The 14,427-nt window shown below is 39.8% G+C and overlaps 1 protein-coding gene and 1 pseudogene across 2 annotated transcripts in view; both read left to right on the forward strand.

Moving 5' to 3' along the window:
• USP40 (ubiquitin specific peptidase 40) overlaps positions 1 to 14,427 on the forward strand; it is a 74,140-nt gene that overhangs the window by 49,424 nt on the left and 10,289 nt on the right. Inside the window, exons 1-6 of one of the 2 annotated variants that reach the window (XM_039855568.1) lie at positions 2,811 to 2,895; positions 4,543 to 4,607; positions 6,297 to 6,371; positions 8,817 to 8,943; positions 10,896 to 10,990; positions 12,291 to 12,409. In XM_039855568.1, the coding sequence (XP_039711502.1) occupies positions 2,871 to 2,895; positions 4,543 to 4,607; positions 6,297 to 6,371; positions 8,817 to 8,943; positions 10,896 to 10,990; positions 12,291 to 12,409 (506 nt within the window). In that variant the 5' untranslated portion in view covers positions 2,811 to 2,870. Of the gene's footprint in view, positions 1 to 2,810; positions 2,896 to 4,542; positions 4,608 to 6,296; positions 6,372 to 8,816; positions 8,944 to 10,895; positions 10,991 to 12,290; positions 12,410 to 14,427 lie in introns of those variants that run through there. The other variant, XM_039855569.1, reaches the window with a different exon arrangement.
• On the forward strand, positions 1,981 to 2,096 carry LOC120597403 (uncharacterized; annotated as a pseudogene).

The raw sequence follows: 14,427 nt of genomic DNA on the forward strand, positions 1-14,427 counted from the left end.
TAAAGGCACCACAGGCCTGAGTCAGCCTAGCTCGGGGGTAGATCGCTCTTCCGGAAAGCACTGCGGGCGAGTTGGTCTGTGGCTGAGAGGTACTTAGGAGATGTGGCAAGCAGCTGCAGCGTGTGGACTTCAATCTGCTGTTGAGTCATTTCAATACTAGTTTAAGAGAAAGGGAAATTTGAACACTACGTATTTGTTATTAAGGAATTCAGTATTTTTAGATGTCATATTTATTTTAGGGTCTTTTTGTTTTTAAAGAATTGTCATCTTTTAGAGATGAGACCAATTATTAATCAATGAAATTATATATGTCACATTTGCTTCAAGAGAATTGGGGCGGGAGGAAGTCAATACAGGTTCAGTGGGTTGGGGTACTGGCAAACAGGATTTGGGTGATGGACACTTGAGGATTCATTTTACTGTCCTCTCCATGTGTTTGAAATTTTCCATGAGAAAACAATTTTTAAATAATTTTTTAACCCTTTGTTATTTGCTGTGAATATTTTCACATTTTTCATTTGCCTTTTAACTTTAGTGTTTTTTTAATTTTAAAGAAAGGAAACGATAAAACTCTTCAGGAGTGACGTGTACATCTTTCTGTTCTCTCTTGAACCCGCCGGGGGCAGCCTTGTTCCCCTCACCCCGCTGAGGCAGCTCTCATCGCGGCCGGCAGCAGCCTGCAGGCCAAGGCGATGGGCAGTTCTCAGTCTTCGTGTTGCTCTCTCAGCAGCTCTGGGCGTGCTCGATGACTGTTCTTTGAAACACTGGTCGCTTGCTTCCAGAAGAGCACAGCTAGGTTTTCCTGCCTGCCCCTTCTCAGTTCGCTCCTTCTTCTTCTCTCTACCCATGAGCACCTTCGTGCTCAGTTCTTAGACTGGACCTCACCCCAGAACTCTACACCTATATATCCAGCTGCTACTTGGTTGCCTTGTAGTCGTCCCAATTATAACACCCCATGACGGCACTCCTGATCATATCAGACGTGCGACTCCATTTTTCTACTTGCTTAGGCCAAAACCCTTGTCATCATCCTTGATTCTTTAATGTCTTACTTCACATCCAATTTTTCAGGAAATCCTTTTGGTTCTGTCATCAGGATTTATCTAGGATCTGACCAAATCTCATTCCCTCCTCTGCTGTCACCCTGGTCATCTCTTGTCCGGGTTGTTCCAGCAGTTTCTTCCTTCCATCCCTGCACCCCCTAGGACCTGTTCTTACAGAGAAGCTGGGTGGGCTATAAGGTGTAAGTCACATCAGTGTCTCCTCTACTCAGGATCCTGTGGTAGGATCCTGAGTCCCCAAGTGACCTTACGATGCCTGTGTTCTCTGGCCCTCTGGTATCTTTTTAAAAACGAAAACAAAAAAAACCTCCAACTACTCTCCCCTCTCACAAACTCTACTCCAGCTGCATTGGCCTCGTGCTGTTCCTCAAACAGGCCTTTTCCTTGGCTGTTTCCTCTGCCTGGAACACAATTAAGTTGAATGCTCACTTGTTTGTTTTAGTTAAATAATGGAAAGCCTTTAAGACCGATTTTCTCTGAATACAGCTTTGGTCACATTCCTTATGTTTTCATTGCCATTATTTTCTAAATAACCTTTAGTATTTTAAAGTCTTTTTTATTTTTAATCATACAAGTAATAGTGGATTTTTTCTTATTTTTTAAACTTTAGGGAGGGGTTAAAAAAATCCTCCTTGCTCGCCACCCTATTCTGTTCCCTTCCCCAGAAGTCACTATTGTCATTGAATGACATAATTTTATCCAAATTCAATAGAGTACGTGCCCTTCTGTGCCTTTGCCATGCAGATACCAACATGTGGATATGTTTGTGCACATAGAGACGAAGAGCTTAACCTGTTTGTATGGTCTCTTAAATCATAAATGGGATCATGCTGGATGTGGTTCCATAGTATAGTGGTTAGCACGTTTGCTTTACATACAGAAGGTCCTGGGTTCACACCCCGTGGAGCCACCATCAATGGTCTACGGCCATGCCACCCTGAAGAAGCCTGATGTCTGATCGCAGAAGCTAAGCAGGGTCGGGCCTGGTCAGTACTTGGATGGGAGACCACGTAGGAAGACCAGGTGCTGTAGGTGTAAATAATAATAATAATAAAATGAGATCATGCTGCATGTATTATGCTAGAATTTTGTTTCACTCAAACTATTTTAAAGATCTTTTAGACTGGTACATAGCAATGTGTTATCTTTTTAATTGGTTTAAGACTTTTCATAGTTTATTGAAATGTTCCCATGTTAAAGGATATTTTGTTTGACTTTTTTCTTACTCCGCGCAGCACAAAGTGATCAGCATAAATCAAATGCTGTTTACTGTTTTGGCCTACATTATTTAAGAATGTTTTTCCTCCTAGGGAGTTGGGAGTTTTTAAGTATTTTGTTTATTTAAACTTCTATTAATTGCGTCTCATTTATTTGTTTCGTGAGATCACAGCTTACACAATTCTTTCCTTGCTAGTTTATATGTCACCAGTTGTGTTTCATGGGTGCCAATTACAGGCTAATCTCCTTTTATAGTATTCAAAGTTTAACGTGTATCTGTTAAATCAGCCCAGTTAATCTTACTATAAAGAGAGTCAGTCCTACTGCAGACCTGGAAGCGGATGAACAAAGCTTTGCAGTGCATTCTGGGTAGAAGCACAGGTGACTTTCTCCCTCCTGAGCTGGCCCTACCCAGTTTTCAGGAGGAAGAGTTTACTGAATCATCTTTACTATGTGTATCTTTATCTGCTGAGGATTAGGTGTAATCGGATTTAATTGGCCCAGGGTCCAAAAGGTTGTTTCTCACAGTACTGTAACTCAGAAACAAGAAACTAATGAACATATTTTTTTTTTTTACAGTGCTTAAAGATAATGCTGGAGAAATCTGGCCTAGCAGGTACGTTACAGGTCGTGATGGTGTATAATCTTACCCACACCCTTTATTTATAGTATGAGCCTGATGAAAACTTCTCGAACTTTTTTTTGCCAGGCTTGTCAGTTACACTTTCCATCCAAGAACCATGAATTCTCCTGGTTCTTGTTTGCAAGCTACAAGAAAACTAGTGTTAGCCTCCCTCTGAGGAAGGAGACGCTAGATAGGATCCAGCAAAGGCACAAAAGAGATAAAGTTAAGATTTACACCCTATGGAATTACCCAGGTCTTCCACTGATTTATTTTTTAACCTCACTGATTCAGAATTTCAGTGCATTGTGTTTCATGCCAGTGTTTTTGTGGCATGGATTAGGGAATATAATGCACATGAGAGACCTAAATGCAGGGTATTGCGAAGCAGCTTCCCGGGGGAGTCACATTGGCGAGCTTGCTGAGGCGTCCTGCTGCGTTCGTCCTACTGCTTTGCCATTCTCAGACTTGATTCGAGTGGAAGCTGTGGCTCCACTGTCTGGACGGGAAGGTGACATGCTCTGGGCGTAGGATACTCTTCTAGGGGCTTAACATGCAGTACTGCTTTTCACCTCGACAGTCGTCCTCCCACGCGAGGATTATCACCTGTTCCCATTTTACAGGTGAGAGAGAGAGGCTGAGAATAGTTAAATGGCTTACCCAGAGTTACACAGCAAGTGGCCAGGTCCCTGATTTCAGAACCCGAGTTCTTTCCACCGTGCTGTGCTATGAAGTAATGGTGTTCACTTTTAACTTACTGGCATTTTTTTTAAAAAACTTAAATATTGATATAACTCTTACTGTATTTAAAACTAGAACTAATGACAAAAAAGGTCTGCAAAGAACAGTATTGGGATGCAAAACCTGTGGCCTATGCAGAATAGATATCAGATATGTGTTTGTTCCTTTGCCTGTAATTCCTTTTGGCAGGAAGGGGAGTCGACTGTTTCTATTGCTATGTTTTTCATAACCGAGACTTCCGACGTCTCCCCACTCAGCTCCTACTCCTCAGAAAAGTCTCCTCCCATTTCGTCAGTGGCAAGCATGTGAAAGACAAATTGAATTAAAGACTATTTAACATTTATAAATGTTCATTTATACCAACTTCATTAAATGCTATTCCAAAAGCACTATTTTTTGTTAGCCTAACTGCTAACTGGGTAGAAACAGTTTCGTTGTACATGTTATCATTTGCCAAGTGATGTCAGCACATGCTTTAGGCAAAGAGAGTGAAATGAAACAACTTCATGATGATTTTAGAAGAGATTCTGTACTGATGTGTATATGTACATACATCTATACTCGTGTGATGTATATATGTGTACATGTAAATGATAAAGGCATAATATAGATACTGTATAATATAGATACTGTAGCAAGTGTTATTTTTATTTGCAAGTATACATTAATTATATACAATTACACATCTGTTCTTGGTAGAATAGAGAGAAAATTAACCGTATTAGGGGAACAACTTAATTTTTTCATGCTCCAGAAGGGATAATTTACTTTAAAAATTAATAAATAATTATTAGATCAAATCCCATTGGACATTTATTTACCCAGGAGAGTCATTCCTGACAAACTCTCAGAATATATTTTCCTCAGTTTTTTTTAATCTTGATTTTGATTCCTTCATAGGAGACAAATGGCATTTACGAAAAATGGATTGGTGCTATGAAGCTGGGGAGCCTTTATGTGAAGAAGTAAGATATTTCTATACATTTCATTCTTAAAAATTATTGTGTTTCTTGGTATTTTCATACAGGATACCCACCCGACTCATGTGAATAAAAACTTTAATTTTTTTAGGTTACAAAAATCTATACATGGGTCTACTTTCACTTTTTCCTTGCTGTAGTGTTTTGATAGCGTGTCAGAGGGACAAGTCTCAGCTAAGTGGGAGCATTTCTAATGTCTGTGTTAAGTCCTCTTTTGATAAGAGAATATATCCCTAGGAATGCTAGTTCTTCATTAGGAGGCAGAGAACGTCAGAGAACAAAAGGCATTTGAACTAATGAAAGAACTTGAAAATACACTCTGAATTTTGAAACCTGCATATTTTAAACTCAGAGTTTCTCTGTAATTTGATGGCAGAATTCATCTTACCAACCAGTCACGTAGGCTCTGATCTAAATTACATCTCTGGATCCAGCAAAAGTCATAGGGTATAATTTTATCATAAGAGGTAGAGTCTGGTTAATTTTACTGTGGCCGAAGAAGGAGACCCAAAACGAAGTTTGTGAGAAAGCTCAGACAGTCGTGGTCAGCCACCCTGTCCCTAGTCCTTACCTGCCTGCTTTTTGCTCAGTAATAGACAGTGGCCTTGGGCATTGACAGAGGTTGATTTAAGCAGGTGTCCTGGAGCCATACCCTGTGATACTCTTTCCTGCATGGCAGTCAGTAATAATGGAGAGAGGGCCCTCTTGAGTTTTGGCCAGGAATCTGACTGCCTAGAGTAAGAAGTGAACCTCAGAGAAACTTTAAGACAGTTTGGACGTTGGGGGCCTGCATTTAGTCAGGTGGCTTCCGCATTTTCCTCTCCGCGGTTCCCATGTTGCTAGGGAACAGCTCAGGAGTCGTTGAGAGCACTCATTATTCTGCCAGCTGGCTCCTCGTCCCAGGTTTGCTGTCTGTCTCTCGTCCTGCTCTTTAAGCCTGAAAGGCAGCCCACCATCCTCACCTGCCTGCCTGCATGCCTGGGCTCAGCCTGCAGGCCCGTTTGTGTCCCAGGCCTGACCGTCTCTTCTGCTGGCCTCCTGGCTCGGTCCCTTCTTTCGCCTGTTACTAAATGACTAAAACTGGCTTCCCGAGCCCAGGTGTCCCCACTTCAGCATGTCACATTGATTTTTTAAAACCCTTTCTCCACAGTTTTAAGGGGCTTTTTCCAAAACACCTGAAAACTTTTTTTTCCCTACTCCACATCCCTTCATCCTGTTATTTTCCAGCTGATACTTTCCACTCTAATCAGTCTAGTCTCTTTGCTCTTCCCCAAAACCAGCCCTGCTTATTCTTGACTTAGGCTTGACTTTGTTCTGTGCTCTTCTTCACAGACTTTCTTCTCGTTTCCTCCAGCTTTCCAAATCCAATCTATCTATTTAGGCTTAACTAAAATTTCATTTTCCGTAAATCTGACTCTCATCATTTCTCATTTCGTCTCTCTCTCTTTCCTCTAATCTTTTATGATACTTAGAGTTCATATCCCATAATTTAATATATGATACACTCTTTTACAGTCTTATTAGCTTATTTCCTACTCTTCAACATCTGCTTTATTATTCATTTATTTAGTTCTTGAAAGAGTATTAGAGACATCAGGTTTTTGAAAAAGGTCTGGTTGTCAGTCTGTTCTTCACAGAAGCCATAAATGACGAAAAGAATTTCTGTGTTCCCAGGGTGCAGCACTGACAGAGCTTACGATACGTTCTGGAGATACGTTGCTTTTAATCGAAGGAAAACTTCCTCCTCTGGTAAGATTTTGCTTCTAAAAAGGCATTTCATAAATAATAGGTATTGTCGTCTGATTACTAAGATGATACACTCGCACCATGGGAAAGTGGGGGCGTACAGACAGTCATAAGGAGAATAAAGAACTTACCCCGAAGCTTGCCACAGAGACGCTGCCACTTTTCACGTCTGTGTGTAGTATCTTCCTGGAAAATCAATCGTACGTGTAATCTTCTTTTCTACTTTTTATATTTAACTTTTTAAGCTGACCATAAACTCTAAAAACAATGATAGCCAATGAATGACTTACCACAGTTTAATTCACTTATCCCTATGGTTAGAAATTTAGCTTGTTTTAATTTTTCTTCTTTTAATAGTATTTCTTAAGATAGTTCTAAAGATGGAATTAACAAGGTAAAAGGTAGGAACTTTTTAAAGACTCGATGATATAGAAGTTGCCAAACTCTTTTCCCAAGAATTGTGCCAAATTTCTAGTCCTGTCAGGGCTCATTTCGCTGCCCTTTTACAAACACTGCATGTTATTGTTTTTTAAAATCATAATTTGTGGGGGTTTTTTTAACGTGGACACGTGTCAAGATAGAAACAAAAAATGACCCAAAATTCTAGCAGATAACCACTTGCTTATGATCAGAAAATCTAACAGCATAGGCTTTAAAATGAAAAACGAGCGTCTCTCACATCTCTCTCCCCAGAAAGAGCTATGATTAACTTGTTTTTCCTTGTATACCCTTCTAAGAAAAAAACGATGCTTTTTTGTGTGCTGAATGTAAATATGGGCATATCTTTTCTGAAGTTTCCATAAAGGGGTCATATCCCATGCATCGTTCCACGCCTGTCCTTTCTGTTCGTTTTTATTCTCTTACTGTATCTTGCGGGTCTGCTATCGACCCACACAGACCTGCCTTATTCTCTTTCATGACTTCATAGAATTCTGTTGTATTTTATCCCATGCTCTCTGAAGTTAATTTTTGAATTGATAATACTTGTGATTCAAAATTCAAAGTGTAAAAAAGGCAGAGCCAGGAAAAATAACTATCCATCTTATGCCCCAGCCACTCATGGTCCTCCCTCCATAAGCCACCAGACTGCTCTGTGGCCTCACACGGAGCTGTATGTTTTTTAATGCACACACATATGTACATAGCACATAATACACATTCATGTGTATATGTCTTTATTTACACAAAAGATTATACGCTAGACTCCCTATTTTGTAACTAGCTTTTTTCATTACTGTTTTACCTCCATACAGGTGCCGTGTCAGTACACCTAAAGCTATGTCACTCCGTTTGATGGCTATCTAATATTCCATTGTATGGGGGCACCATAACTTATTTAACTGGCCTTTTTTCAAAGATTTAGGTGGTTTCCAATCTTTTGTTTATACAAATAACACAGCAAAACACATCATAAATGCGCCATTTTGCAAACATATATCTACAGAATAAATTACTAGAACTACTACCCTATTTTGCTACTATACATAAATAGTTCGCAGTGAATATCCTTGCATCTCCGGCTGTGTATGCAGGGCTGGTGTATCAGAAGGTGAATCCTTAACCGTGGGATGGCTGGGTCAGAGAGTTTAGGCACTTAAATTTTGATAGTGCCGAATTACCGTCCAGAAACTTTGTAGCAGTTTATATTCCTGCCACCAAATTACGAAAGTGTTTATTTTACCCATATTTTCACCAACATATAGAATGTTATTAGACTTTATGGTTTTTGACAGTCCGGTAGGTGAAAAGATGGAATTTTATTGTTCTTATTTACATTTCTTTAATTGAATGGAGGTTGAGTATTTGTTAATCTTCATCTATTTGAGAAACAGAAAAACAGCCTCATTTTAATATGCATTTCTTGAAATACAGATTTAAGATATTTTATGTGGTTTTCTTCACATTCTCATCTTCTGTTGGAAATTGAGCACAGTAACATCTTTTATACCTAATAACTTAAAGTTCTAACTCAGAAAAAGGGGTGGGAAGAACCAGTTAGATTAGTAAAACTGAAACTACAGGATACGTTTGAGGAAATGGGTTTATTTCATGGAGTCCACAGAACCCAGCTTAGATCAACAGGTTGCTGGTTCTCCGTAAAGTTGAAAACTGCTTGTAACTGGCGCATTAGGTTAGTGGTGCTCTTAGGGACTGCAGATATTTATATCGCCTGTCAAATATTTTGTTTATACTTTTTGTTTAATGTAGCTACTAAGATACTTCTAAGCAAAGAACTTCTAGTTCTAGGCATTCCAAAGTCTGATTTTTATGATTTAAACTTTTAATTGTATAAACAATTAACAAGTATAGATGGCAGTTATACAGCTAAAGGAAAAATAATAAATTCAGGAACGTTTTCTGTTACCAAGATGTTTCTGTATGGGTGTGAGAGAGGATGTTCACTCGGTCTGTGTGGATCACAGCTGTCGTAAATGCTCCATTCCTCAGGGGTTCCTGAAGGTGCCCATCTGGTGGTACCAGCCTCAGGGCACCTCGGGTCAGTGGAAGAGTCATCTGGACCAGGCGAACTGCACCCCTTCCCAAGGTGGGGTCTGGAGACCTCCTTCCACCCAAGGTGAGAGCACAGCAGAACCAGTGTGTCGTGAAGAGAAGTGAAATTATTGCTTCTGATCTGAGAGGCAACCGAAATACTTGTTTTTAAAAATGTAAGGTTGAAAACAAAAACCTACTTACTCCATAAGTCATTTGGTAACAACAGCACCACCCTATTTTTAGGATGCTTGGGAACCTCCGTAAGGTACAATCTGTTATTACCTTTATGTTATATCAATATATTAAAATTTTTCAAGGCATTTTTCTATATCGCTCTCAAGAGCCTCATGGCAGTGTGAATAGTGGCCTCGTTTATGACAGTAGACTGGAATCTTGAGGCTTAAATCACTCACGGTGACTTCACACAGCCCCCCAAGGGTAGAGGGGCAGGGAGCCCACACCCTGCACAGCTCCTACGTTTTCTGCCACAGCCTCCGCTTGATTGTTAGGAACTGCCTCGGGGCATTCCACCTGGCCTCGCTGACTTCTGGGGAGAAACCAAGTGCGAGCATACAGTTTGCTTCTGAGTCGCTTCTCCACAGACAAGTCGGTACACACACCAGGATGAGCGAGCAGGCACTAGCAGCGACTTTGAACTGATACTGTTATAAAGGAACCACAAGTTAATCTCCTTCGTAACTGTAGATAATCTCTTTATATTTTTCTTTCCATCATGCTTTACTTATTTAGCTTTTTTAGTGCCTCGAAGTAGTATATACTTAACATTTCTTTTTATCTTTAAACCCCAGTACAGAAATTATATAAATGAATTAAATTCTTATCTCCTTACTCTTTGAAGTTAGGCTTATATGTATAGAGCAATAAAGTATTTTTGTGTTGAATTAGCTATGAAATTAGCATTAAGTTAATTTTTGGTTAGGTTATATTAGATATGTTAACTAATTCTAAAAATGCCTTGGCAATACGATAATAATTACGTATAGAGTTGGCTACAGACTTAAAAAGCATGTTTAATCACTGAAGAAACAGGTTTGGTTTTTGGTAGTCCTTCGTATTACAACATACAGGACAAGCTTTTCATTCCTGAGAGGTTCCTCGAAGTGTCTCATAGCTCATGGTGTCCTCAAGACACAAGAGGAACCACTCACGAAGCTTTTCCTCTTAATGAAAATCATATCATAAATACATTAAGTGTTAGGTTAGCAGTGTGCCCATCAATCAACAAAGGAATTTAGTTAAAGCAAAAATGAATGAAATTATTCTGAATTTTAAATTTCGTTGCCAGCTTTTATATCCAGAATTTTAGATGAGAGAACATTTTGTTTTTCACTTTTTAAAACAAATGTAGAAAGGCCTTATTGTCAAGGGTTCTTTAAGCAAACATTTACTATGTGGCATCCGCCATACCGGGGACTGGACAGACAGATAAGAATGACAGCCTGTCCTCTCTTGAAAATCGTATTCTTTTGGGGAGACAGATTAGGGAATAAAATAAATAAATTTTATTCCCTAATTTATTTATTATAATTTATTTATCCTTAAATAAATAAAATATATTTATTTTATTCCCTAATCTGTCTCCCCATCCAAGGAAACAGACAACAGAGAAACAAGTTGGGATAAGTATTATGAGAGAAAGAAAGAAGAAGCTAATATAAAGAATAAGGGCAGAGTATCCTACCAACAAAGTCCTCTTTAAGGAAGGAGAGAGTATGGAAAAGAACATTCTAGGTAGATAGCACACGTGTGAAATCCCTCAAACCCACTGCAGTGAGAAAATCGGGATCGTGTGCCACCAGCGTGCTCTCGTGCCACCAGTGTGCTCTCTGGCTGCCCATGTACAAGGCAGGGCTTCTCCCCTCCAAAGCCAGGATGGGCAAGTTCAGGGAACCCAGAGCTTCTTGAATGGTATGGCATGAAAAGAATTTACAACATCCTAATGTGCATACATTTCAGAAATAGGAAATCGATGCATTTGGAGCCCCTTTCAGACTCTAGCTCTGTTGTTTGCAGGTGCTCCTGGTGACACGCACGCAGAAGTTCCCCTCTGCTACTTGGGAGACGTGGACATCTCAGAAGAAGCCACTTTGGTGGAACTGAAGTCTCAGGTCAGACCGCTAGCCACTGCGTACCTCGTGGCCATCTGGTTTCTTCCCGTGAGACGTTAATGTATTCTTCTATTTCCTTTTCGCTCAAATACAGTCTGTTTTGACATGGCAGGTGTTATATGCCATGTACAGTGGTAAGCACCCAACAGGCGACCCGCACGTGGCTTAGACAGCTCCAGGTGTTCTTCCTGCCAGGTGCCCTTGTGGCTGTCGTTTCTCCCTCCTCTGACAGGCATGCTCTGCTTGCATTTCAGGATAGCCCCAGTGACCTGCGGCTTATGTTTATTTTTATTTTTTAGGCAAATATGATTTATCGAAACACACGTAAAGCATTCCGTTGACCCCATTTACATTGTTGTTGTATCAGTGTGATCCATGTGTTAAATGTTGTTATTCAAAAGATGCGTTATCAATTTCCCAGGAGGTCAGAACATGAGCTTTATGTTGGGATGGTGGATCTGTCATATGGTTTTCTTATGCATCAGTATAGAGTGTTTGTCCAAGTGGAGAGGGTGACTTGAAGACAACACTGACTGCTAAAGCACCGTCTCGCTGTTGCGGGACTGGAATGAACAGCCTTTCCTCCTCTTAAAGGAGAAAACTGGCAGATGATGTGAATGTCGGTCGTTGATGTTTAACCTGTATGTCCTCAGTGTTTGAAGCGACCTTCCTCAAGAAAAGCAAATGGCCCTGTTCTCATGAGAACAAGTGGGAAGAGACTTTTTTCTTGTATTGGATTGAAATATACAAAATTGTTGTTTTTAGGTAAAAGGATGAATATTGGCCATTTTATATGCTATAGCCTAAATATATTAATATATAAATAAATAGTTATCTACTACAAAATTAGTACAGCAGTTTGGCCCTAGCAGTTGGATCCAAAGATTTTTAAATATTTCAGAAGGTTATTTCCTTGGCAGAGCACAGATTGAAGAATTACTGATGACAGGTGAAGGCGAGTCTCTTGCTTTTATTAGAGTGGCCTCTACCCTGGGAGTTATACTCACACAGAGGTTAATTCAACGTTTCATTTTCTAAAACATAATGATTAAAAAGAAGCTTTTGGCTCAAATTTAGAAATCGAAAACACTTATCTGTCAAGCTGATTTTAGTAGAGAGGAATATAAAAAATTATGATAAATGGGATTTAAGAGATACTCCTGTGATTTTTTTTATAGATCTTATTATTTAAAATACTCTTTCCTCCAGATGTCATAGTGCTTCATTTATTTCCCAGAGCAACATATTCTCAAGAGGGCTTTTTCAAACCCTCTGGACAAAATGTCTGTTTCTTTTCTAGGCCATGACCTTGCCCGCCTTCTCGGAGTTTCTCGTCCCATCCCCAGCCTTCCTCAGAGCCTGGACAGTGGAAAGTAAGCGCCCCGGCAGGCTGTTACGAATGGACCAGCAGCAGCTCAGGTAGGTGTCCTGTTGAACACTCAGTAACAGCAGCCTGTTCTCGGTAATTCCACGTTTGGCAATTGCATGATGCTTTTTATCGTAAACTCTGGGACAACTTCAGTTTCCAATATCAAGTACAATATTAAGTACTGTGCTCCAGAGACTCTGTTCTTTTTTTTCTAGCTTTATTGAGATATAACTGATATAACATTGTGTAAGTTTAAGGCATACAATCTGTTGGTTTGATATATATAGCAAAATGATGACCACCATAGTGTTAGCTAACCACCTGCAATATGTCACATAGTTACCATTTCTTTTTTGTGGTGAGAACATTTAAGACCTACTCTCTTAGCAACTTTCAAGTATGTAATACACTATTATTAGGTATAACCACCATGCCGTCCATTAGATCCCCAGAACTTACTCATTGTATTACTGTAAGTTTGTAACCTTTGACCAAAATCTCCCCTTTACCCCGCTGCCAGCCCCTGGTAACCACCATTCTTGTCTCTGTTGCTAAGAGTTTGACTTTTCCACATATAAATAAATATCATACAGTATTTGCCTTTGTCTGACTTAATCTTTTCATAATGCCCTCAGGTTTCATCACATTGTTGCAAATGGCAGGATGTCCTTCTCCCTCATGGCTGTGTGTGTGTGTGAGTGTGTGTGTGTACACACCACATCTTTATCCATTCATTCATTGACAGACACTTAGGTTGTTTCCATATCTTAGCTGCTGTGAACATGGAAGGGCAGGTAGTTCTTTGAGATCCTGTTTTCATTTCCTTTGGATAAAGACCCAGAAGTGGGATTTCCAGATCATTTGGTAGTTCTGTTTTTAATTTTTTGAGGGACCATCGTATTGTTTTCCACAGTGGCACCAATGTACACTGCCACCGGCAGCTCACGAGGGTTCTCTTTCCTTTACGTCCTCGCCAACACTTACCTCGTCTTTTTCGTGATAACTATTCCAACAGGTGTGATGTGGACTCGTGGTTCCGATTTGATTAGTGAAGTTGAGCGCCTTCTCATGTACCTATTGGCCATCAGTATGTCTTCTTTGGGAAAATGTCTATTCCTTTCCTCTGTCCATGTTTTAATTGGGTAGTTTGGGGTTTTTGCTCTTCAGTTCTATGAGTTCTTTATAACTTTGGCTATTAACCCCTTATCAGATATGTGACTTGCACATACAGTCTCCCATTCCATGGGTTGCCTTTTCTTTTTGTTGGTTTCCTTTGTTAGTGCAGAAGCTTTTTGATTTGATGCTGTCCCACTCGTTTATTTTAGCTTTTGTCACCTTTGTTCTTGTTGTAAAACCCCCAAAAAGCATCGTGAAAGCCAATGTCAGGGAGCTTAGTGGCGCACCCCCTTGTTCTTCTAGGGATTTTACTGTGTCGGGTCTTACGTTCAAGTCTTTCATCATTTCGAGATGATTTTTGTGTGTGGTGTAAGAAAGCAGTCCAGTTTCATTCTTTTGTGTGAGGCTGTCCAGTTTTCCCAGCACCATTCATTGAAGAGACTGCCTTTCCTCGTTATATATTCTGGGTGCCTTTGTCATAAGTTAATTGACCATATATGCATGGATTAATTTCTAGAGTCTCTGTTGTGTTCTCTTGATCTATGTGTCTGTTTTTATGTCAGTACCATACTGTTTTGATTACTGTAGCTTCATAGTCTAGTTTGAAGTCAGGGAGCACGATGCCTCCAGCTTCGTTGTTTCTTAAGATTGCTTTGGCTATTCAGGGCCTTTCTGTGGTTCCATACAAATTTTAGGATTGGTTTTTCTATTTCTGTGAAAAATGCCATTGAAATGGGGATTGCGTTGAATGTGTAGATCGCTTTGGGTAGTATGAACATTTTAACAGTATTCTTCTAATCCATGAACACAGAGCATCGTTCCACTCACTTGTGTCCTCGTCAGTTTCTTTCATCAATATTCTACAGTTTTCAGTGTACAGATCTTTTACCTCCTTGGTTAAATATTTTCCTAAGTATTTTATTCTTTTTCATGTTATTATTGTTTTCTTTGT

Source organism: Pteropus medius, unplaced genomic scaffold (assembly GCF_902729225.1).
Source record: "Pteropus medius unplaced genomic scaffold, Ma_sr-lr_union100, whole genome shotgun sequence".
In the NCBI taxonomy this organism is placed as follows: Eukaryota; Metazoa; Chordata; class Mammalia; order Chiroptera; family Pteropodidae; genus Pteropus; species Pteropus medius.